Source organism: Anabrus simplex, chromosome 4 (genome assembly GCF_040414725.1).
Source record: "Anabrus simplex isolate iqAnaSimp1 chromosome 4, ASM4041472v1, whole genome shotgun sequence".
In the NCBI taxonomy this organism is placed as follows: Eukaryota; Metazoa; Arthropoda; class Insecta; order Orthoptera; family Tettigoniidae; genus Anabrus; species Anabrus simplex.
Window position 1 is genome coordinate 260151377 of NC_090268.1, and position 23292 is coordinate 260174668.

General features: G+C 37.7%; 1 protein-coding gene across 2 annotated transcripts in view; it reads right to left on the reverse strand.

The window, feature by feature from the left end:
* Positions 1–23292, reverse strand: part of Ctu2 (Cytosolic thiouridylase subunit 2) — a 127351-nt gene that overhangs the window by 85544 nt on the left and 18515 nt on the right. For both annotated transcript variants that reach the window (XM_067145516.2, XM_067145513.2), the window contains exon 3: positions 13494–13693. In XM_067145516.2, coding sequence (XP_067001617.2) covers positions 13494–13693 — 200 coding nt within the window. The remainder of the gene's footprint in view (positions 1–13493; positions 13694–23292) is intronic.

Sequence of the window (23292 nt, forward strand, 5' to 3'; positions counted from 1 at the left end):
TGATGTATATAGATAAGTATCATAATAAAAATACTTCAACCCTTATTTCACATCTTTTCACACCCCCCGTCAAGAGGATTTTCTAAAAACAAAAAAATACTATTTATTTTTAAAGTAGATCCCAAATACCAAACTTATTGTCTCTAACATCTGCAGTTTTTTATATATACAGTAAGTATCCTCATAAAAATAGTTCAACTCCTTTTTCACTTCTTTTCACCCCACTCTCCCTTAAGTGGATTTTCCAAAAACAAAATAATACATTTCTTTATTTTTAAAGGAGATACCAGTACAAATTTTTACATCTGTAACACCGTCAGTTTTTTAAATATAAGTATCCTCATAAAATGAATTCAACCCATTTTTCAGTCCATTCCCCCCACCCCCCTCGCTGGATTTTCCAAAAAAAAAAAAAAACTTTTCCTTATTTTTAAAAGAGATTCCAAATACCAATCTTCATGTCTGTAACATCTTTAGTTTTGAGATATAAGTACCCTTATAAAAATCAATTTTCACCCCTAAGCGGATTTACTGAACACAACAACAAAAAAAGCGGTTTTTCTTTATTTTTAACCCATTCACTGCCAAACCCGTATATATATATATATATTATTATTGAACGCCGTGCCTCGTTCACCAAACCCGTATATACATGCTTCGGTGCAGTGTGTACTTCACCGATCTTACAAATGTACGCGATATAGTGTCATACTTTGAGATTCCATGGAAACGCTCAAGAAAATTCTGTACGGTAGATATTCCATTTTGTGTGTTTTGAATGCGATCTGGTGTTACTTCAGCTTCGTTGGAGTGGAACATCTTTCCCACTTACGTGTAGCCATCATGGTGTCTTGAAGTATACATTCATCTCTTGTTGACGAAGAAATTGAATGTTTCCTCATAAATAGTGATTCTGGAGAGCTATATTTTGATTATGAAGATGGAGAATATGTAAGTGGCGATATTGAACTACAAGAAAGTGCGAGACAAAATAACGATGATGAATCTCATGTGGAATTGTCACCCCCCGCCTCAGATAAATTACTTTTCCCCAAATGTAAATGATTTTCATAATACCAAGTCAGTTAATCTTTGTATATTACTGTGAAATAATGTTCTTTCTCGTAGTTTTTCTTTGTCTTTTATAGATGTAGCATGTAATTTCATGTAGATTTAGATGTCCTGAAGCAGTTTGATCCAATATGGAGCAAACACGTAATAAGCAATGGCGAATATTGTCATAATTTAGCATATTGCGACATGTATATATTCGAGTGTGGAATTCCTAAATTTATATTTTAACAAGCGTGTGCGGGATTATTTATTGAGATGTTCCAACCTCAATGGTCTTAATAACGGCTAGTATTATTATTTCTTGGTGAACAGTGCAACGTAAATACGTTTGATATGCAGTGATTTGATGATCATTTGTATAAATATTCCTTAAGAAGTGCTAGCAATATAGGAGGAAATGATGTAGTGAGTCTGTTGCAAATCCAATGTATATTTGCTGAAAGTAGCATCACACTGAGAGGGCAAGATGCCTAACAAGTCGAATGCAAGTGATATGCAAACTTGTTGAAGGCCTGCAGTGGAGGATAGAACAAGATGCTCAAACCAAGTAATGAAAGCTTGAAATAATCCATTAGTTTGAGAATATTGAATAAGAACCTAATACCCTTTTAATTACAAATAACAGGAAAAGTAGAATTTAAATTATCGATATGCTCTTAAATTTTAGTGAGGGAATTGTTGTTTCAATTCCTTAATCTTCTAATATCCCAGTGCAGCTCTGAAAGATTCTCAGACTTTTGATGGTTTTGGGCACATTACTTAGTGTTATGTTCTATTGATTGTTCTGTACATAGTACAAAGGCTAAAACTGAAAAGATTGAAACCAATTATGTCGGGCTAATTAGTTCAGAGTGCTGGTGTTCTGAGCTCAAGTTGGCAGATTTTATCCCGGTTCAGTTCGGGGGTATTTGAAGGTGCTCATAAACGTCGCCTGCATGGATATTGAGTTTTGAGTAATCATTAATTTTGCGGCTAGTTGCTTTACGTCGCACCGACACAGATAGGTCTTATGGCGATGATGGGACAGGAAAGGTCTAGGAATGGGAAGGAAGCGGCCGTGGCCTTAATTAAGGTACAGCCCCAGCATTTTCCTGGTGTGAAAATGGGAAATCACGGAAAACCACCTTCAGGGCTGCTGACAGTGGGGTTCGAACCCACTATCTCCCGAATGCAAGCTCCTAACAGCATGGCCAACTTGCCCGGTGTAATCACTAATAAGAAACAGGTTATCATATTTAAGTTTATTAATTTCTGACAAAATAATACATTGCATCAATGATAATTGAAAAGAATAGTATTAATGGTTATTGTGAACTAGTGTTCGTATAAATGAATATGATAATTGAAATTCAGTAGGTGACGTATAACGTTGCTCAATGCATTACATTGAGATAGGTTTGAATTGAAAATCAATTGCAGTCTTATATATTTAGATTTCATGTTGATCCTTGGTTTCATCTAAACTTATTTAGAGACTTTTATTTGAATGAATGTATTCCTATCCAGAATATCTCAGTTGTTATTAATGTAATGTAGACATTCTCGACCATCTCTGATAATTCTTTTTGACATTGTGCTCATTATTATTTATAAGGCAACATCAATATTATGAGCCTAAACAATCTTAAAACGAATACCAAATTACAAGGGATTATGTGGGGTATTAATGGAACAACAGTGAACTTGAACTAAGATACCATACTAAGCCAATCCGAGTAGTTTGATGAATCACATTCTGAATTTTACATTACGATCGCCCAATAAGATGCTCAAAGTAATCCGTTACCGTTATTTTTGCCGTTAATCGATTCGAGAATGTAAATAAACATGCTTAACCCCCTTTCGGGCACCCTGGGTAGCTGAGGCGTTTAACTTAGCCGATGTCATCTTATAGTAAGAAAAACCTGTTAAGACCCTGAGTGAAGGTGCTTGTGACTTCGACGTGGAAAGGGTGCAACATATATATTTATTTTTAAAGGAGATTCCAAATACCAATTTTCCTGTCTGTAACATCTTCAGTTTTTGAAGTAAAAGTATCCTCCAGAACAGGAATCAACTCCCTTTTCACTTATTTTTACCCCCCTTAAGCGGATTTTCAGAAAACCAAAAAATATCTTCAAGTCTTTAGACTGTTAAGTACTTGATATATATACACTAATTTTAAAATTCACCCCCACCCCTTTTCACCCCCTTAGCGATAGAATATCCAAAATCCCTCCTTAGCAGGCACTTGCACTCTAAAATAAATGTATCCCCAAAATTTCATTTCTTTATGACCAGAAGTTTTGGCTTGGCGATGATGAATCAGTCAGTCAGGACAAGTTATTTTATATATACTAGCTGTTACCTGTGGCTTTGCTCACGTGGATTTCGTAAGACATTATCTGAAAATTCCTAAGGCATAAAAACTCACTGAAAAATGGAAGTCCATTTACCCCAGTACCTCTTTGCAAACCACGTGTGGTATTGTCTTTTGGGGCTAAGATGACCAGGCTACTGGCAGAGCTAACTGTCCATGTGTAGAAACAGCCCACTTCAAGTCAAAATAAATATACATGTGTTTTTTTTTTTTTTTTTTTTTTTTTTTTTTTTTTTTTTTTTTAGGAAATTCCAAATACCCATTTCCACATCTGTAACATCTGCAGTTTATGAGATATAAGTATTGCCATAATAATAATTCAACCCTTTTACAGCCCTCCAACTCCCCCCCCTTTTTTTGGGTTTTCCGAAGACAAAAAATACACGCTTCCTTATTTTTAAAGGAGATTCGAAATACCAATTTTCATGTCTGTAACATCTTCAGTTTTTAAGATATATCTTCATTTTTAAAAATTCCACTCCTTTTTCACTTCTTTTCACCTCTCATACGTGGATATTTCTTTATTTTTAAAGGAATGTCCAAATACCAATTATCACTTCTGAAACATCCATTTTTGAGACATAAGAATCCCTATAAAATGAATTCAACCCCTTTGTCAGTCCTTTTAACCCGCCCCTTAAGTATGTATTCCGAAAATAAAAAATACGTATTTCTTTATTTTTAAAGGAGATTCCAACCAAATACCAATTACCATGTCTGTAACATCAGTTTTTGAGATATAAGTATCCCCATAAGAGAAATTCATCCACTTTTTCACTTCTTTCACTCCCCCTACTTAAGTGGATCTTCTGAAAACAAAAGTATGTGTGTTTATTTTAAAAGGAGATTTCAATACTAATTTTCATGTCTGTAACATCTTCTATTTTTGAGATATAAATATCCTCATAAAAAGAATTCAACTCCTCTTTCACTTCTTTTCACCCACCCCCTTAAGTGGATTTTCCTAAAACAGAAGAATACGTGTTTCTTTCTTTTAAAAGAGATTCCAAATACCAATTTTCATGACTATAACCTTCAGTTTTTGAGATAGGCTATAAGTATCGCCATAAAAAGAATTAAATCTTTTTCACTTCCTTTCAACCTCCCCACTTCAGTGTTTTTTTCCAAAAACAAAAACAAATGTGTTGATTTATTAAAGGAGCTTCCAAATAACAATTACCACGTCAGTAACATCAGTTCTTGAGATATAAGTATCCCCATAAAAATAATTCACCCCCCTTATTCATTTCTTTTCACACGCCACTCCCCATTTAAGTGGATCTTCCCAAAACACAAAAATATGTGTTCTTTTATTTATAAAGGAGCTTCCAAATACCAATCTTCATGACTGTAACATCTTCAGTTTTTGAGATAACAGCATCCTCATAAAAAAGAATTGAAGTCCTTTTCAACATCCCCTCCCCTTAAGTTGATATTCTCGCCCCCAAAAAATGTGTTTTTCTTTATTTTTAAAGGAGCCTGGAGAATCCTCCCCAATGAAACTGTATATCGAGAGATTGACCCAGTTACCAGCACGATGAAGAAGAAAAGAATCTCTTATTTCTTTCACATCTTATGATTACCAGAAAACAGGATTTTACAACTAGTGATAAGAAATCTGGGAAAGAAGACAGGAGGGCATTGGATCAAAGAAATTCAAGAGGACCTCAAAACAGTTGGACTTTAAATTACAGATACAGAGAACAAGAATAAAATTACACGTCTGTAATATGTTATGTTTTTGAGATATACTAATTTTAAAAATTCACCTCCTTGTCACTCCTGTTCAACCCCACCTAATGTGAATTTTCAAAAAACAAAAAAATTGTTCCTTTACTTTTAAAGGAGATTCCAAACACCAATTCTCATGTCTGTAACATCTTCAGCTATTGAGATGTATCCTCCTACAAGGTATTCAACCCATTCTTCACCCCCATTAAGGATATTTTCCAAAAACAAAAAATATGAATTTCTTTATTTCTAAAGGTGATTCTAAATATCAATTTTTACATCTGTAAACTGTTAAGTTTTTGAGATATAGATATACTCATTTAAACAAAGCACTCCCTTTCACCACCTTAACGATGGAATATTAAAGAATCCTCCCTCAGTGAGCACCTGCACTCTAATATAAATGTATCCCCAAAATTTAATTTCATTTCTTTATATCCAGTAGTTTGGGCTCGACAATGATGAATCAGTCAGTCAGGACATGTTATTTTATATATACTAGCATGTACCCACGGCTTCGCCTGTATTTATGTAAATTATTAAAACGATTAAAAGTAATATAAATAATTAATGAAAACAGGTCTTTACCTGTATAAATATTCATCGAACAATATGCCTATGTTAAAAATTTCAGATCTCTGCGCGGCGTAGATTTGACTGGAAATCGCACACATACACACAAACACTACCGGATATTACGGACTGAATGTGGCTCTTTGTGTCTGGGACCAAAAATGGCTTCCTACACAATGGTCTTAAAACGGCTCCTTGACTTGTATTACCAATCTTATTTAAAGTTAAAAACTTCATGATTGTTCCGTATTGAATAGAGAAAATAAGATGTACAATATTAAAGGGAAGGATCCACCTTTCAATACTCCGTAGTAAAAAGTAGTTACAACCTGTTTAATGGGACCGGTTTCAACACATTTAGAGTGTCATCATCAGCCAATTAGCGAAGATCTTAAAAATAACTTATTAAACACAGGCAAAATATTAACATTGTATCACATTGTGGCAATTCAGTTAATGTTCAAAACAGTCAAGAGAGTAAACAGAACATCACTATCTTGCGCCGAAAACAAATATATTTGAAGTTCATAAGCAGATCAAGTATGCACTTATGTAAAGTCGTTGCTAGGCAGGTCTTGTAGGCATTTGTTTTCTCCGGCCGAAGAGTAAAAGGTGACGTGAATGAAGTCTTAGGGAAACAGTGTAGGATTTAATTTCGTCAAAATCAAAGTGGATATATAGGTTTTAAAATAATTTAAAACGTAAAAAAGAATAAAGCCAAATAAAAATATATTAAAAATGGGAAGAAATAATGAAAGAAATACGAGGTTCAACTCGAAACAACTTGCCGTAGTAATTGATAAAGAAATGATAAATAGAGAAAGGGGGTGGGGGACGTTTATTAGAGGGTGGTGATGGTGGTTATTGTTATTAGAGGAAATACAATTGGGCAACAATCCTTTATATAACACTAATTCGAGGAAAAAAAGAGGAAGAGAACCGACACTTCGAAAAATGAAGATATCGGTTAAAGGAAGACAAGGGCCACGAAGGGCGTGAAAATGAAAGACTCCCTAGCCCTCGCAAACCTAATAGCATCGGGGTCGGAAAAGAACAAGAGTTGACCAAGGGAGGTCGGACAGGATAGATGAAAGTGAGGAGCCTGGCACAAGTAAGTGGAAGCAATGCCAGGACTCAGCTAAGGGCCCCGTGGTCGCCAACCCACGCTCCGAAGTTCAGAGCCCCTGGGAGATGGAGGGTGGGAAGGAAAGAAAAATGGAAGGGATCCGATACTTCGAAAAATGAAGATATCATCTATCCTGTCCGACCTTCCTTGGTCAACTCTGCAAATTTTGTGTTTCAGATATAGAACTTTTCAGACTGTGACAAGTGATTAATTAATGAATTAATTTCAATCTATGACGGCGTCACCAGACTTACAGAAATCGTGGGATTTCAATATCTCGTGTATTCAGAGTAGACATTAGACTGTGATTAGTTTCAATCCGTGTACTACGCATTTAATCTGTGCAGACATTGAACTGTGAGTTAATGGTAGACTGTGAAACACTAATTCGAACTGTGCATTCGTTGTAGACAATGTGCTGTGTGTTAATGACCGACTATGGATATTTATTTAGGCCGTGCGTTCATGGTAGACATTGGACTGCGTTAAGAGGTGAAACACGTAATTGAACCGTGCATTCATGGTAGATATTGAACTGTGTTCAGAAGTGAATTACGTATTCGAACTTTACATTCATGGTAGACATTAGACTCTGTTTAAGGAGTACATTTACTGTGATTTCAAACTGTTTATTCATGACTAGCAATGAATTGTGTATTTAAACTGTGGGTTTTCAATAGACAGTATTTTTTTTTTTGTGTGATGAAACCACAGACTGTGAAAGAGTGAAACCTATTTCATTTAATTTCAAATTAATGAACCATGTTGGTTTACAAGTGAAACATTTTCTTTTTCAAGTGACTGATTAAAATTGCACGTAACCCTAAACAAATATTTCGTGTGTGATAATTTCAAACTGTTTCAAGTATCACATTTTCTTTAGTCAATTTTATTGCCATTTGATTACGTTACACTAAGAGTGATTCCTTTGTTCAACATTCAAATCTGTTACTCAAGAAACTTTTCCGTGTCCCAGGTGCTAATGTGTACAGTCATAAGTCATTCTCCGTGCAAAAATCTCAATGCTCACATTACTACGTTATCCCGATCTTCTGGACGTCGTATGGATATTCCAGAACTTCTAGAATTTCCATGGTGCCGAGAGAAGACCGATGGCAGTACGAGGAGAGCAGCCAGATTTCGAGTACATCACCAGCCTGGATGAGGAAAGAACCATTTCCTGCATATTTGCTGTATGAAGGTGATATAATTTTAAACTTTGTTAATAAATTTTGAACTTAAAAAAAAAAACTTAAATTTTTTTCAAAAAACCCCTCTTCCTCTGCAAGCACTTCAATCAGAACGGTTTAAATTATTTTAAAACCTATATATCCACTTTGATTTTGACGAAATTAAATCCTACACTGTTTCCCTAAGACTTCATTCACGTCACCTTTTACTCTTCGGCCGGAGAAAACAAATGCCTACAAGACCTGCCTAGCAACGACTTTACATACGTGCATACTTGATCTGCTTATGAACTTCAAATATATTTGTTTTCGGCGCAAGATAGTGATGTTCTGTTTACTCTCTTGACTGTTTTGAACATTAACTGAATTGCCACGATGTGATACAATGTTAATATTTTGCCTGTGTTTAATATGTTAGTTATTTTTAAGATCTTCGCTAATTGGCTGATGATGACACTCTAAATGTGTTGAAACCGGTCCCATTAAACAGGTTGTAACTACTTTTTACTACGGAGTATTGAAAGGTGGATCCTTCCCTTTAATATTGTACATCTTATTACCAATCTTATGTACGTTGCCTAGCGACAGTGAATCTACATACGCATTTCATCCTGGTTGCAGCAAATTGGATTATCATATCCCAACACGTTTTCCGACGGTTTTTCGTTCATAACTTACCAACGAAAGCGAAAATCCGGTTTTGAGCTGCATTCGGACCCCTTTCCATCTACCTATGTTCAAAATTTCACCTCCCTGCATGCCGTAGATTGCACGCACTCACAACCTTTTATTATTATACGTAATGTATTATTATTATAGATATACCAAACCAAACCCCAGCACTACTGCCCTTGAAGGGCCTTGGCTTACCAAGCGACTGCTGCTCAGCCTGAAGGCCCGCAGATTACGAGGTGTCGTGTGGTCAGCACAACAAATTCCCTCGGCCGTTATTGTTGGTTTTCTAGACCGGGGCCGCTATCTCACCGTCAGATAGCTCCTCAATTCTAATCACGCAGGCTGAGTGGACCTCAAACCAGCCCTCAGGTCCAGGTAAAAATCCCTGACCTGGCCGAGAATCGAACCTGGGGCCTCCGGGAAAGATGCAAGCACGCTACCCCTACACTACGGGGCCGGCATTGTTATAGATATAGATTTGGTAAATACAGTCATCGTTGTACGTAAAAGTAAAATGTTTTCCCTTTCATATTTGAACTCCCTTTTGAGCATACTAGATTGTTTATTTTATTTTATGTTTTGATTCTGTCGACAAAACATCTTTTATAACCATTATTGACAGCAATTTAATAAATTTCTTATATTTATTTTGCAAGAAAGGGGGGCATTGAACGCTCTGCAGATCAGACTGAGAAATGTTGCCTTTTCGTGAGCTCCTGGATGAAAGGAATCCTGTCTAATGGTTATTTAGTGTTAGAGTTGTATTTCTAAAGATGTTGAAAGAAAGATCTTTCTCATTTCTTGTAACTGAGAGATCAATTCTAAAATGAATTTAATCAAGGAGTCTAAAGAATTGAGATGATCCAAAATTGTTGAACTACTGGAAATCTGTTGGTCAATTATTACAAAAATATCAATTTATCTTATACGAAAGAAAATGTCATTGATGTTGTTAATGATTCTAGTTTTTTTCTAAATTATCAACATAAATGTCAGCTAGAATTGCAGAGGTGGGGGCACCCATGGGAAGACACTTTTGTTGGTAAATTAAAGTACTGAATGAGAAAAATTATTAGAAATAACTAATTCCAAGATGCTCATGCATTCCTCTATTTCCTGTATGCTAAAAATACTGAAATTAGTACGATTTTCCTTGATTAAGATAGTGGTATTTGTTCAGCATATTCTTTCCTCCTCTTCTTTCTCAGACTCCTCAGTCAAGCCTCATGAGTATCGTTTCACAAACACCAGTGTTTAGTCCTTTCAGAACTGACCCTTTCAACCCATGCTATTACAAGATTCTTCCAGAACACTGTTCACTTTCACTTGAGAGAGATGTTCCCCAATAATCAGAACTGCACATTTTCAACTTGTCTACAATTTGCACATTATAAATTCATACAATAATTGGCTATTTTAATGTGACTTTGACATAACTCCTGCACTATTAATAATCAGCTGAACTTAAAAAGTTTTTTTTAATGTATTTACATCATATAATGGTCTATTGTAACAGTACTGCATTTTAATGAGGCACTGTCAAGTATATAGTTACTCAGTGTTTTAAAGACTACAGAGGGGTTTTTAAAATTCTCTACTTCAATTTGTAATACAGTGTTATTTTAATTATGTGTAATTTGGTATTGTAAATCTATAGCTGAAGATGTCCCATAGAGGGACGAAACATGTACAACATTTTTAATGTGTCTTCTTAACTTAGTGACCCAAGGCATCACAATTTTTATTGAAAAGGTGGTATTAATACATCTCTTAACCTTCAAATACAAGCGTCAAGCTTCAGTTTGCAAACCTACGCATGGGGTGTTTATGAAATTAAATATTTTATATTAATTGCGCATTTTAGAATACCGTATAATCCTGAATACCACCTGCGCTTTTTCCCCCAAAATATTGGTTCTAAATCTTAGGTGCGGGTCGTATTCAAGCAGTTCATTCTAGTAAATATTTCCTACGTTTACAAGGAGTATTGAAATAGATTTGAATACGGTTACAGTACTCAATATACCACATGTAAACGGGCATTCAGGTCTTATTGTGTTTTAGTCGTGTTCTAGAAAACAAGATCAATTTTTTCTCAATATGGTTACAGTGGCATGTAAACGCGAAATGTAAGGTAATGAAATACGGTAAATCAAAGAACATGGGTAACTATGAAAGCCGCTGCTGCAGATGCTCAAACGTCACTTGTTTCACAAGTGTTGCTGGCATGCTGGGTGTGCGAATAGCTGATCTCGCAGGATATCGTACTTCGCAAGAGTAGAGACTGTTGGTTACGGAAGTCTACCTCGCTCACATTCGAGTTCCGTATCTGTCCCGTGAAAGTGTTGTCTCGATAGTAAGCGATGAATTCAAAACGGCGTCTGTATCATTTACTGTGCGTGAGAAACTTAAAAGTTGTAAGCGAAGTTGAAATATACGGAAATCGTGCCCTACGCAGAAAGTACAATATTGATGAATCGTGTATTCGTGATTGGCGGAAGAAGGACAAACTTCTAAAAAGTAATGGCGATCGCAGAGCGTTCCATTGGTGGAATGCAGTGTTTCCGGATATTGAAGAACGACTCCTCAAATTTGTGATACAAAAACAATGGTATTTCTAGTGAAATGTGTCAATTGAAAGCACGAAAGATCTCAAAAGAACTCAAAACACGAGGTTTTACTGCAAGCCACGGATGAATCCAAAACTTTTATCGGAGAAAGGGATTGTGCATTTGGAGACGTATGTCTATTTCACGTCTCCCTGGGGCGTACAAAGAAAAATTAACGGCCTTTCAGCATCACATTATTCATTTGAGGAAGCAAAATTCTTATTTGCTGTCGCAAATTGCGATTGCTGACCAGACATCTGTCAATTTTGCAATGCCGTTGGAAAATACAGTGGAGAAGGGTTCTAAAAATGTAACCATCAGAACATGTGGTAATGAAAAGCAAAGATTCACGGTAATGTTGTGCGTATTAGTGGATGAAAAACTCCCTCCATATGTGGTTCTGAAAAGGAAAACATTTCCAAAAGGAAACTTGCCGTCCGGTATTATTTTTAGAACACTAGTCCGGCTGGATGGACAGTGCGTTAGTTGAGGACTGGGTGAAATGCATTTGGCAACGTCGCCCGGGAGTTTTGTTACAAAAGGGGAGATAATGAAAAAAGCAGGTATATGCAAATTACTTAAAGAACTGATGGAGCAAAGCTAAGGTGGTCTGGATACAACTTTATCTTTTTACAATTTTGCTTTACGTCACACCGACACAGATAGGTCTTATGGCAATGAGGGGATAGGAAAGGCCTACGAATGGCAAGCAAGCGACTGTGGCCTTAATTAAGGTACAGCCCCAGCATTTGCATGGTGTGGAAATGGGAAACGATATTCAGGGCTGCCAACAGTAGAGTTCGAACCCACTCCCGAATGCAAGCTGACAGCTACATGATCTGAACAATGCAGCCACTCGCTTGGTGATCTGGATACAAGATGTGAATGCATAATGAGATGATTTCGAAGAAAGCCTTCAAGAAAATGATTACAAGAAGGAGCTTTAGAGGACAACCTCAAATGAGATGGAGAATTATTGACAGCAGCTCAGCGATCAAAGGAGTGGAAGTTTCAGACATTTACCTTACTCAATGTACATATAGAAAAGGGAGGAAGAAAGAGCAGGAGAGGAAGAAGAGGGTAATTACTTGTTTCAGATAGTCCCCAATGTCTTATACATTTGTCAGTCAAGTCTTTAGCCCAGAGGCTGGTTGGATTCTCGAACAGCACTAATCCCATTGGTTACGAGGTTATAGGGAAGCCGCAAAAATGATGGCAGCAATAAATCTAAATTCAAGGAGTAACATCATGGAAGCTAATAGTCCAGTCTAGAGTCTAATGTAAGTCTAGTACTTTCAATACAAAAATCTCCTGTTGGGCTGAGAGGCTCAAAGCACACTGGTCTTCTGAGCCCAAGCTGACAGGTTCGAGTCTAGCCTAGTCTGGTGGTATTTGAAGGTGCCCAAATACATCAGCTTGATGTTGGTAGATTTACCAGCATGTAAAAGAACTCCTGTGGGGAAAAAATCCAGCACTCAGCATCTCCCAAAAACTGTTGAAGTACATAATGGGACATAAAATCAGTAATGTTATTTCATAAACAAAAGTTAACTTTTACATATATCAATTGTTGTTCAAACAGATCTATATCCTGATCTGATTCTATCATGTATCAATAATACATTACTCTGCATCAAAGGAAAAGGTGAACTCATTTCTTAACCTATGTATTAACCAGGTATTCATTTGTACAGTAGCTGAGTGAATTTACTCTTAATATTCAGACAACACACCATACTACCAGCTACAGGTGTGGGTAAAGTGGTAGAAGAAGAAGTAGGCTGAATGAACCCCTGTTTTGAAATGTTAAGTCTTGTTTCTAATGTTCTCAAATTTATGATGGGGAGTCAAACCGAAGACAAATCCATGTTCTTCCACATAAACTAAGCAAAGTTTCACCACTTTAGCTACGTATGTCTCATCTTGTGAGTTTCTCAGAGTGAAAAGTATTTCATCCATAAATAACAGAATATTTAACAAAAAGTATTACATGATATTAAGAAAAGCATGGTGAACTAGTACTGATCCCTTGACATTAGTAAAGAATGGAACAATGCCTAGAGAAATTCTCACATTCACTTCATATTTGATTTGTATAACTACAATTCTTGCTTCAACTATGGCAAGCTGCCCATAAAAAACTAAAAAACTAGTACCATCTATATAGACAGCATATGGAGTACAGCGAAGACGTTTTTGGGTTGTATCATTCACTCCAGTCTTGACAAGATGCAGCAGTGCAAGAGAAGAATTACTTGGTGACACAGCTATCAGAACATTATCATGTATCTTCAAGAGCCTTGATTTACCCAGAACCGCTCGGAACTTGTGTGTCGTGGAAGATATGAAACAGTCTCTGAAACAATGCAATTTTATTTCAATAATAAAATGTACTTAAAAAATTAAGTTACAAGTCCACAACAGGTAAAAACAAAAGGAAAACTAAACTGCCTGTATCAACTTAGTAAACTCTAGACCAGTGGTTCTCAATCTCTGAAAGGCCAAGGCCTGATCAATGCCTTTTTTCTATAAAATGAGAGCACAGACCCAACACATTTACTTTTCTTTTAATTCATACATGTAACTAACATAAGTACAGTATTAATAATTATAATATAATATTAAAGAGTACATAAGAGTTCACTATAAAAATTGTGTGACATGCTGACAAATTATTTTATTTACCAATCAATCAATCAATCAATCAATCAATCAATCAATCAATCAATCAATCAATCAATCAATCCCTAAATGAACTACATTTTGCAGCATATTGTTGTTTCCTCACACTACCATTAATTACAGAATTTATGCTAATTTTCACTGACATATTATCCCATTCTAAACACCAAAATATTTTAAAACAAGCTGATGTACCCGTGCTTCGCCATGGGATTCTCAGAAAGACTGTCTTTGTGGTTTTCTAACTGAAGTCAACATAGATTCCGATCTAACTGTCCAATGTCCCAGTGCTGGAATGACCAGGCCACAGATAGCCGTGAACACTGTTCTGCCATTAGTTACGTAAATGTGTACACTGCTCTTTCCGATTAGTGCCACAGAGTAGGGATTGAATAGCTCGAATGCTATGACGAACCAGTATGTTACGTACCATTAGTATCAGAAAATTTATGAACCAGAGGAATAGCATGCTAAAAAAGAAAGTTATCTAACTCCTCAGCTACTTCCCACCAATATTCAGGTAGGTTGATATACTCGGTACGATCGGGCGAGTTGGCTGTGCGGTCAGGGGCGCGCAGAGTGAGCTTGCAACTGGGAGATAGTGGATTCGAACCCCACTGTCTGAAGTCCTGGATTTCCCGTGGTTTCCAATTATCACACCAGGCAAATGCAGGGGTTGTACGTTAATTAAAGCCACAGACGCTTCCTTCCCACTCCTAGCCCTTTCTTATCTCATTGTCACCATAAGAACTATCTGTGTCGGTGCGAGGTAAAGCAAATTCAAAATATATATATATATACACACACACACACGGTATGCAACAGTAATCCCATCTATCGGAGATGAGTGGCAACAGAAGACACTAAGCACATCATAACAAACAACGGTCAATATAATGTTATTGTTGACCAATTTTATGAGCTCTCTATACAGCAGGCCTTCACATTTAGTTTTCTTTTGTCTCTGTGATATTAGGGCGTCTTATAAAATTATTTATAGCGTAGACGGTAGTTCTTTATTCCCCGACTTCAAATACCGATTTTCATTAAATTTTGTTTACCCATTTTCTCGCAACTCGGCGCTGATATGGGCTTAGACAACAAAAATTTAGTATCTCTTATCATAGCCAGTACGGTAAAAATGTATGAGACATAAATGATCGGAAATTTAATACTATATCATTTTAGTTATGTAGTATTTATCAACAGCACCACTAATAGCATAAAAATTTAAGAATTACATTTTAGGCCTTCCCCTAAACTACCATTTCACTCAGCGTGAATAAAATTATTTATAGCCTAGATTGTAGTGAATTATTCCGCGAATTTGCATACCGACCACTAATAACAAAAATATTTAAAAATTAAATTTTAGGCCTTCCACTAAACTACCATTTCTCTCAGCGTGAATAAAATTATTTATGGCCTAGATTGTAGCAACATATTCCTCGACTTTGCATACCAATTTTCATTAAATTCTCTTTAGCCGTTTTCTAGTGATGCGTGTACATACATGCAGAAATTATGGAAAATTAAGAAGTGTATTTCCTTTGTACTGTGGACACGACCGATACAGAAATACCATCCTTTTCAAATTCCGAGCAATGTACAGACAAAACTCTTATTTTATATATATAGATTTATAACATCCATCATTGCACTGTTATTAAATTGATTTTAATGTGGTTGGTTGAAAAAAAAAAAAAGAAATGACAATGGGAAAAATAATTATGCACAAAAAAACAGCTGAGAATTTGCCACCCACTGTTGTAATCAGCTTGCAGCAAGTTTCATGACCCATTATAAACAGCAGCATTCCCTTTTCTGAATGTCAAAGTTCATGATCGTTAAATATACTGTAACAGTAAATATGGTACTTTGACGAGCATGAATTAGATGCAGGGCGTGTACCGTTCTGATTGAAGTGCTTGCAGAGGAAGAGGGGTTTTTTGAAAAAAAATTTAAGTTTTTTTTTTAAGTTCTGAATTTATTAACAAAGTTTAAAATTATATCACCTTCATACAGCAAATATGCAGGAAATGGTTCTTTCCTCATCCAGGCTGGTGATGTACTCGAAATCTGGCTGCTCTCCTCGTACTGCCATCGGTCTTCTCTCGGCACCATGGAAATTCTAGAAGTTCTACAATATCCATACGACGTCCAGAAGATCGGGATAACGTAGTAATGTGAGCATTGAGATTTTTGCACGGAGAATGACTTATGACTGTACACATTAGCACCTGGGACACGGAAAAGTTTCTTGAGTAACAGATTTGAATGTTGAACAAAGGAATCACTCTTAGTGTAACGTAATCAAATGGCAATAAAATTGACTAAAGAAAATGTGATACTTGAAACAGTTTGAAATTATCACACACGAAATATTTGTTTAGGGTTACGTGCAATTTTAATCAGTCACTTGAAAAAGAAAATGTTTCACTTGTAAACCAACATGGTTCATTAATTTGAAATTAAATGAAATAGGTTTCACTCTTTCACAGTCTGTGGTTTCATCACACAAAAAAAAAAATACTGTCTATTGAAAACCCACAGTTTAAATACACAATTCATTGCTAGTCATGAATAAACAGTTTGAAATCACAGTAAATGTACTCCTTAAACAGAGTCTAATGTCTACCATGAATGTAAAGTTCGAATACGTAATTCACTTCTGAACACAGTTCAATATCTACCATGAATGCACGGTTCAATTACGTGTTTCACCTCTTAACGCAGTCCAATGTCTACCATGAACGCACGGCCTAAATAAATATCCATAGTCGGTCATTAACACACAGCACATTGTCTACAACAAATGCACAGTTCGAATTAGTGTTTCACAGTCTACCATTAACTCACAGTTCAATGTCTGCACAGATTAAATGCGTAGTACACGGATTGAAACTAATCACAGTCTAATGTCTACTCTGAATACATGAGATATTGAAATCCCACGATTTCTGTAAGTCTGGTGACGCCATCATAGATTGAAATTAATTCATTAATTAATCACTTGTCACAGTCTGAAAAGTTCTAAATCTGAAACACAAAATTTGCAAAATATTTCAATTAGTTGGGAAGGAGAATATCATTCGCAATTTATCACTGTTCAGATTGTTTCATCAATCATGGGTTATAAACACTTGTAAGAAATGTAAGTTTGAAACATTTCTCCGAATAGATCACCATTAAAGTTTTAATGTCTTAAATGAGGCTAGATTCTATCACTCGTGAATCACGGAAAATTTTCAAGTCCACACACAGTGTTATAAAGTTTAAGTCGGAGACTCGGCAAAATAAGGCTATCACTTGCAACTCGCGGAAATATTTATAAAGTTCGAATGTGGAGTTTAAGTCTTGAACTCGACGAAATGAGACTATCACTCGCATAGCGTCGCGGTCCCCTCGAGCCGACCGACTGTGGCATAGAGGATCCGTATTCTCGCCCGCCGCTCGCCAGACGAACTCCACACACACACTCTGACACACACTGTTCTGCTTAGAGAAACGGCTCTCAATTTATACACGAACCAAGCCAAAATATGTCTTTACATTTCGCTCAACAACTTCGTTGTCTCTTGCCGGATTTTTACCAAACCTTGTAGGAAGAGAGATAAAATATGGAACTACATGATGATGTAGTTGACTTTACCCAATTATTACTGTGAGGGAAGTTATTAGCCGAAGAAACTTTCAAACATTCCATACTGACGTAGGCTCTCTTTCTGTCACTCGGAGGCAGGCTGTGACGTCAACCCGCTCTATGTCATACGCACAGGTTGCTCGCTGTCCCTGGCTGTATTCTGCTGCTGGACCGGCGCGTAGCGCGAAGTTTTAAATTTTAACTGCAGGGACTTAGTCCCGTACCGCTGTTCCCGGTACAATATATAATAACAAAAAATATGGTTATGACCTTGTCATAATATGATGTCTGTAAGTTGACTTAGGACCTCAGGCAAAGAAGTAAATCTGAAAATGATAGCCAGAATTAGGAATGAATAAACATACAGGACAGAAATTTAAAAGGAAAAACATTATTTAAGAGAAATTGTATTCGTGAAAAATGCTTAGGAGAGAAAAAATTACAAATTCCAGAAGAATATCTCACAGCCCCTTATAACAGATACCAGGGCCGTGGCCTGGCAGTTGAGGAACACTGGTCTAGATCTTTAATGAATGAAAACCTACAGCCTGTTTTCTAGTCACTGACCAGTTCAGGGATGGAATGGAGGAAGTCCCCATCTTGCGACAAGAATAGGTATTGTGCCGGCTGCCAAAGCCTGTCGCACTCCTCTGGGGCAATGATTAATGACTGACAGATGAAATGAAATTATATTGGAGTGTGTTGCTGGAATGAAAGATGACAGGGAAAACCAGAGTACCCGGAGAAAAACCTGTCACGCCTCCGCTTTGTCCAGCACAAATCTCACATGGAGTGACGGGGATTTGAACCTCAGAACCCAGTGGTGAGAGGCCGACACACTGCCGCCTGAGCCACAGAGGCTCCTGGTCTATATCATTAATAATTAAAAAGAAACAGAATGTCTCGAAGCAGCATCAACAGAAGGATGCTATTACAGAGATATTATTTGCAGAGAAGAACATTACTGAGTATGTCAAGATTTGTTCATTAAGACAGTATTTTGTGTGATGAAAGTATATTCCACATTCAAACCACTCCCTTTTATGATGCTGTATGTGGCAAAACAAACAACACTGAAATGTTATTTAATTACGTTGGTGGAGTATGATTCAGAATGTGTACCATCACATGCCACATATTGTTCATAATGTTTATAATGATTACAGAACATGTTGATGAACAAGGGTTACTGTAAGGATACAAAACCCAATATTATCTTCTTGCATAATTCGGGAATATTTGTAGGTCATGGAAACTGATTCCTTCAACATGTGGGGCCATGAGATCCAAGGAGTATGAAGGGTGGGAATGATGTTCTATGAGAAATTAAGTAACCTCCAGAGTATCACTGCAGAAGGGTAAGAGCTCCATCTTGCTGCATCCATTGTCACTGCAGGGGTAAATTTTTGGCACAACAAAAACAGTGCAAATCCTGAATGAACAGTGTAACAATGAGGTCTCTGTAGACAACCTGGTCCACTGTTTTTGGATTCCGTGCAGCATCCTTGACAAAATTAGGGCCCAATATTCCGTGACCGGACACATAACAGTTGCTGGAGAAATCGTCCATTATTCTCGTTTGTTTTTATGATTCTTGGGCACCCTGTTGCTCCCTTTCAGTGATATAAGACTCGTGCAGTATGACAGAACTTGTTCAAGACAGCTAACATTGTTCTGTTATTTGGTTTCTCCTTACTAAACTGCTCTTCATAACATTCTTTAATGTGAAGTATACTCGGTCCATTCTGACGCCCCACTCCATATAACTGAAATTGATGTTACATGATAAATACCTTCTCCTCTATTGTGAGAACCATAATCGCAGAAATCAACATAACACTGAATTCGTGTCAAACTAATGCATACAATATATAAAAACTTTGTTTCTAGAGAAACATGCCAGCAAATGAGAATTAATTTCACTGTCGTTTGTTTTGCCGCACACCATATATTATTGTGTCATTGATTACCATTGTGAACCATTATCATTGTGAACACATGGGATTTTAAAATATGATTGAACATTTTCATCTTTATTAAAAGAATGGAATTATAAATAAACAAAATTTCTGAGAAAATTATATCACGGTACACGAGGCACTTGCTGTAAGATATGAACTGTTACAACAACAAAAATCACCATTTTTACTCTCTCGTGCACACAAACCAGCAATGGGGTTCGAACTCACTACTTCCAAATGTAAGCTCCCAGCTACATGGCCTTAACTGCACAGCCAACTTGCACAGTAAAACATTGCATTCAGAACTAACACCACAAATGTTAAGCTTTTCTACAATAAATACATTTTCAACCACATTAATAAATATTCTAATTCTGGCATTTTCAAACTAAAATGTTCCCAATATGACAGCAATTACATTGGTTAAACAAGGAGGACGTTTTTTAAAACTCGTTATAAAGAATATGATATAGATGTTGATTCCCATAGGGAATCTGAAATATTTGTCCTGAATGAGCAAATTTATAATACCAATATAAATGGTCCGTTATTGGACATTATAAATTTTCCAGCTAGCTCATTCTTGGTTGCCAGCGTTTCGCCCTCGTGTGCTAGGGTGGGCTCATCAGTTGGTACCTAGCACACCCACCAATACGCTGGCCAGTGCATACCGTGGAGGCCACTGCGTAGGCTAACTGGAGCCACCGGCAGTGCCAATGCACTAAGAAACTTTGCCTCATCACTAAAAATTGATGCCTGCTTGGCCATCAGATGATATAGATGTTGATTCCCATAGGGAATCTGAAATATTTGTCCTGAATGAGCAAATTTATAATACCAATATAAATGGTCCGTTATTGGACATTATAAATTTTCCAGCTAGCTCATTCTTGGTTGCCAGCGTTTCGCCCTCGTGTGCTAGGGTGGGCTCATCAGTTGGTACCTAGCACACCCACCAATACGCTGGCCAGTGCATACCGTGGAGGCCACTGCGTAGGCTAACTGGAGCCACCGGCAGTGCCAATGCACTAAGAAACTTTGCCTCATCACTAAAAATTGATGCCTGCTTGGCCATCAGATGATATAGATGTTGATTCCCATAGGGAATCTGAAATATTTGTCCTGAATGAGCAAATTTATAATACCAATATAAATGGTCCGTTATTGGACATTATAAATTTTCCAGCTAGCTCATTCTTGGTTGCCAGCGTTTCGCCCTCGTGTGCTAGGGTGGGCTCATCAGTTGGTACCTAGCACACCCACCAATACGCTGGCCAGTGCATACCGTGGAGGCCACTGCGTAGGCTAACTGGAGCCACCGGCAGTGCCAATGCACTAAGAAACTTTGCCTCATCACTAAAAATTGATGCCTGCTTGGCCATCAGATGATATAGATGTTGATTCCCATAGGGAATCTGAAATATTTGTCCTGAATGAGCAAATTTATAATACCATAGGGAATCTGAAATATTTGTCCTGAATGAGCAAATTTATAATACCAATTGGTATCAATTGGTATCAATTGGTATTATAAATTTGCTCATTCAGGACAAATATTTCAGATTCCCTATGGGAATCAACATCTATATCATCTGATGGCCAAGCAGGCATCAATTTTTAGTGATGAGGCAAAGTTTCTTAGTGCATTGGCACTGCCGGTGGCTCCAGTTAGCCTACGCAGTGGCCTCCACGGTATGCACTGGCCAGCGTATTGGTGGGTGTGCTAGGTACCAACTGATGAGCCCACCCTAGCACACGAGGGCGAAACGCTGGCAACCAAGAATGAGCTAGCTGGAAAATTTATAATGTCCAATAACGGACCATTTATATTGGTATTATAAATTTGCTCATTCAGGACAAATATTTCAGATTCCCTATGGGAATCAACATCTATATCATCTGATGGCCAAGCAGGCATCAATTTTTAGTGATGAGGCAAAGTTTCTTAGTGCATTGGCACTGCCGGTGGCTCCAGTTAGCCTACGCAGTGGCCTCCACGGTATGCACTGGCCAGCGTATTGGTGGGTGTGCTAGGTACCAACTGATGAGCCCACCCTAGCACACGAGGGCGAAACGCTGGCAACCAAGAATGAGCTAGCTGGAAAATTTATAATGTCCAATAACGGACCATTTATATTGGTATTATAAATTTGCTCATTCAGGACAAATATTTCAGATTCCCTATGGGAATCAACATCTATATCATCTGATGGCCAAGCAGGCATCAATTTTTAGTGATGAGGCAAAGTTTCTTAGTGCATTGGCACTGCCGGTGGCTCCAGTTAGCCTACGCAGTGGCCTCCACGGTATGCACTGGCCAGCGTATTGGTGGGTGTGCTAGGTACCAACTGATGAGCCCACCCTAGCACACGAGGGCGAAACGCTGGCAACCAAGAATGAGCTAGCTGGAAAATTTATAATGTCCAATAACGGACCATTTATATTGGTATTATAAATTTGCTCATTCAGGACAAATATTTCAGATTCCCTATGGGAATCAACATCTATATCATCTGATGGCCAAGCAGGCATCAATTTTTAGTGATGAGGCAAAGTTTCTTAGTGCATTGGCACTGCCGGTGGCTCCAGTTAGCCTACGCAGTGGCCTCCACGGTATGCACTGGCCAGCGTATTGGTGGGTGTGCTAGGTACCAACTGATGAGCCCACCCTAGCACACGAGGGCGAAACGCTGGCAACCAAGAATGAGCTAGCTGGAAAATTTATAATGTCCAATAACGGACCATTTATATTGGTATTATAAATTTGCTCATTCAGGACAAATATTTCAGATTCCCTATGGGAATCAACATCTATATCATCTGATGGCCAAGCAGGCATCAATTTTTAGTGATGAGGCAAAGTTTCTTAGTGCATTGGCACTGCCGGTGGCTCCAGTTAGCCTACGCAGTGGCCTCCACGGTATGCACTGGCCAGCGTATTGGTGGGTGTGCTAGGTACCAACTGATGAGCCCACCCTAGCACACGAGGGCGAAACGCTGGCAACCAAGAATGAGCTAGCTGGAAAATTTATAATTTCCAATAACGGACCATTCATATTGGTATTATAAATTTGCTCATTCAGGACAAATATTTCAGATTCCCTATGGGAATCAACATCTATATCATCTGATGGCCAAGCAGGCATCAATTTTTAGTGATGAGGCAAAGTTTCTTAGTGCATTGGCACTGCCGGTGGCTCCAGTTAGCCTACGCAGTGGCCTCCACGGTATGCACTGGCCAGCGTATTGGTGGGTGTGCTAGGTACCAACTGATGAGCCCACCCTAGCACACGAGGGCGAAACGCTGGCAACCAAGAATGAGCTAGCTGGAAAATTTATAATGTCCAATAACGGACCATTTATATTGGTATTATAAAGAATATGTATGCCTTTGCTGGCGAGACCTAGTGTTACAGTGCACTATGTCTTCTGGTATGGGCTACAAACATCACAATATTCCAGCTATTCTATCCCTGCTCTGTAATAGGAATGGAGAGGTTGCTCACTTAATGGACAGCAGCAGAGCAGTGTTCAGGGCTGTTTGTGGCTGGGTCATTCCAGCTTTGGAACTTGGCACGGTTTGAACGGCAGCATAGTACAGTACTGTTCGTGAAAGTGAGAAACTGTGTGGTTTCTAATTTAATAGAGCATTTTGAATGACATCATTGC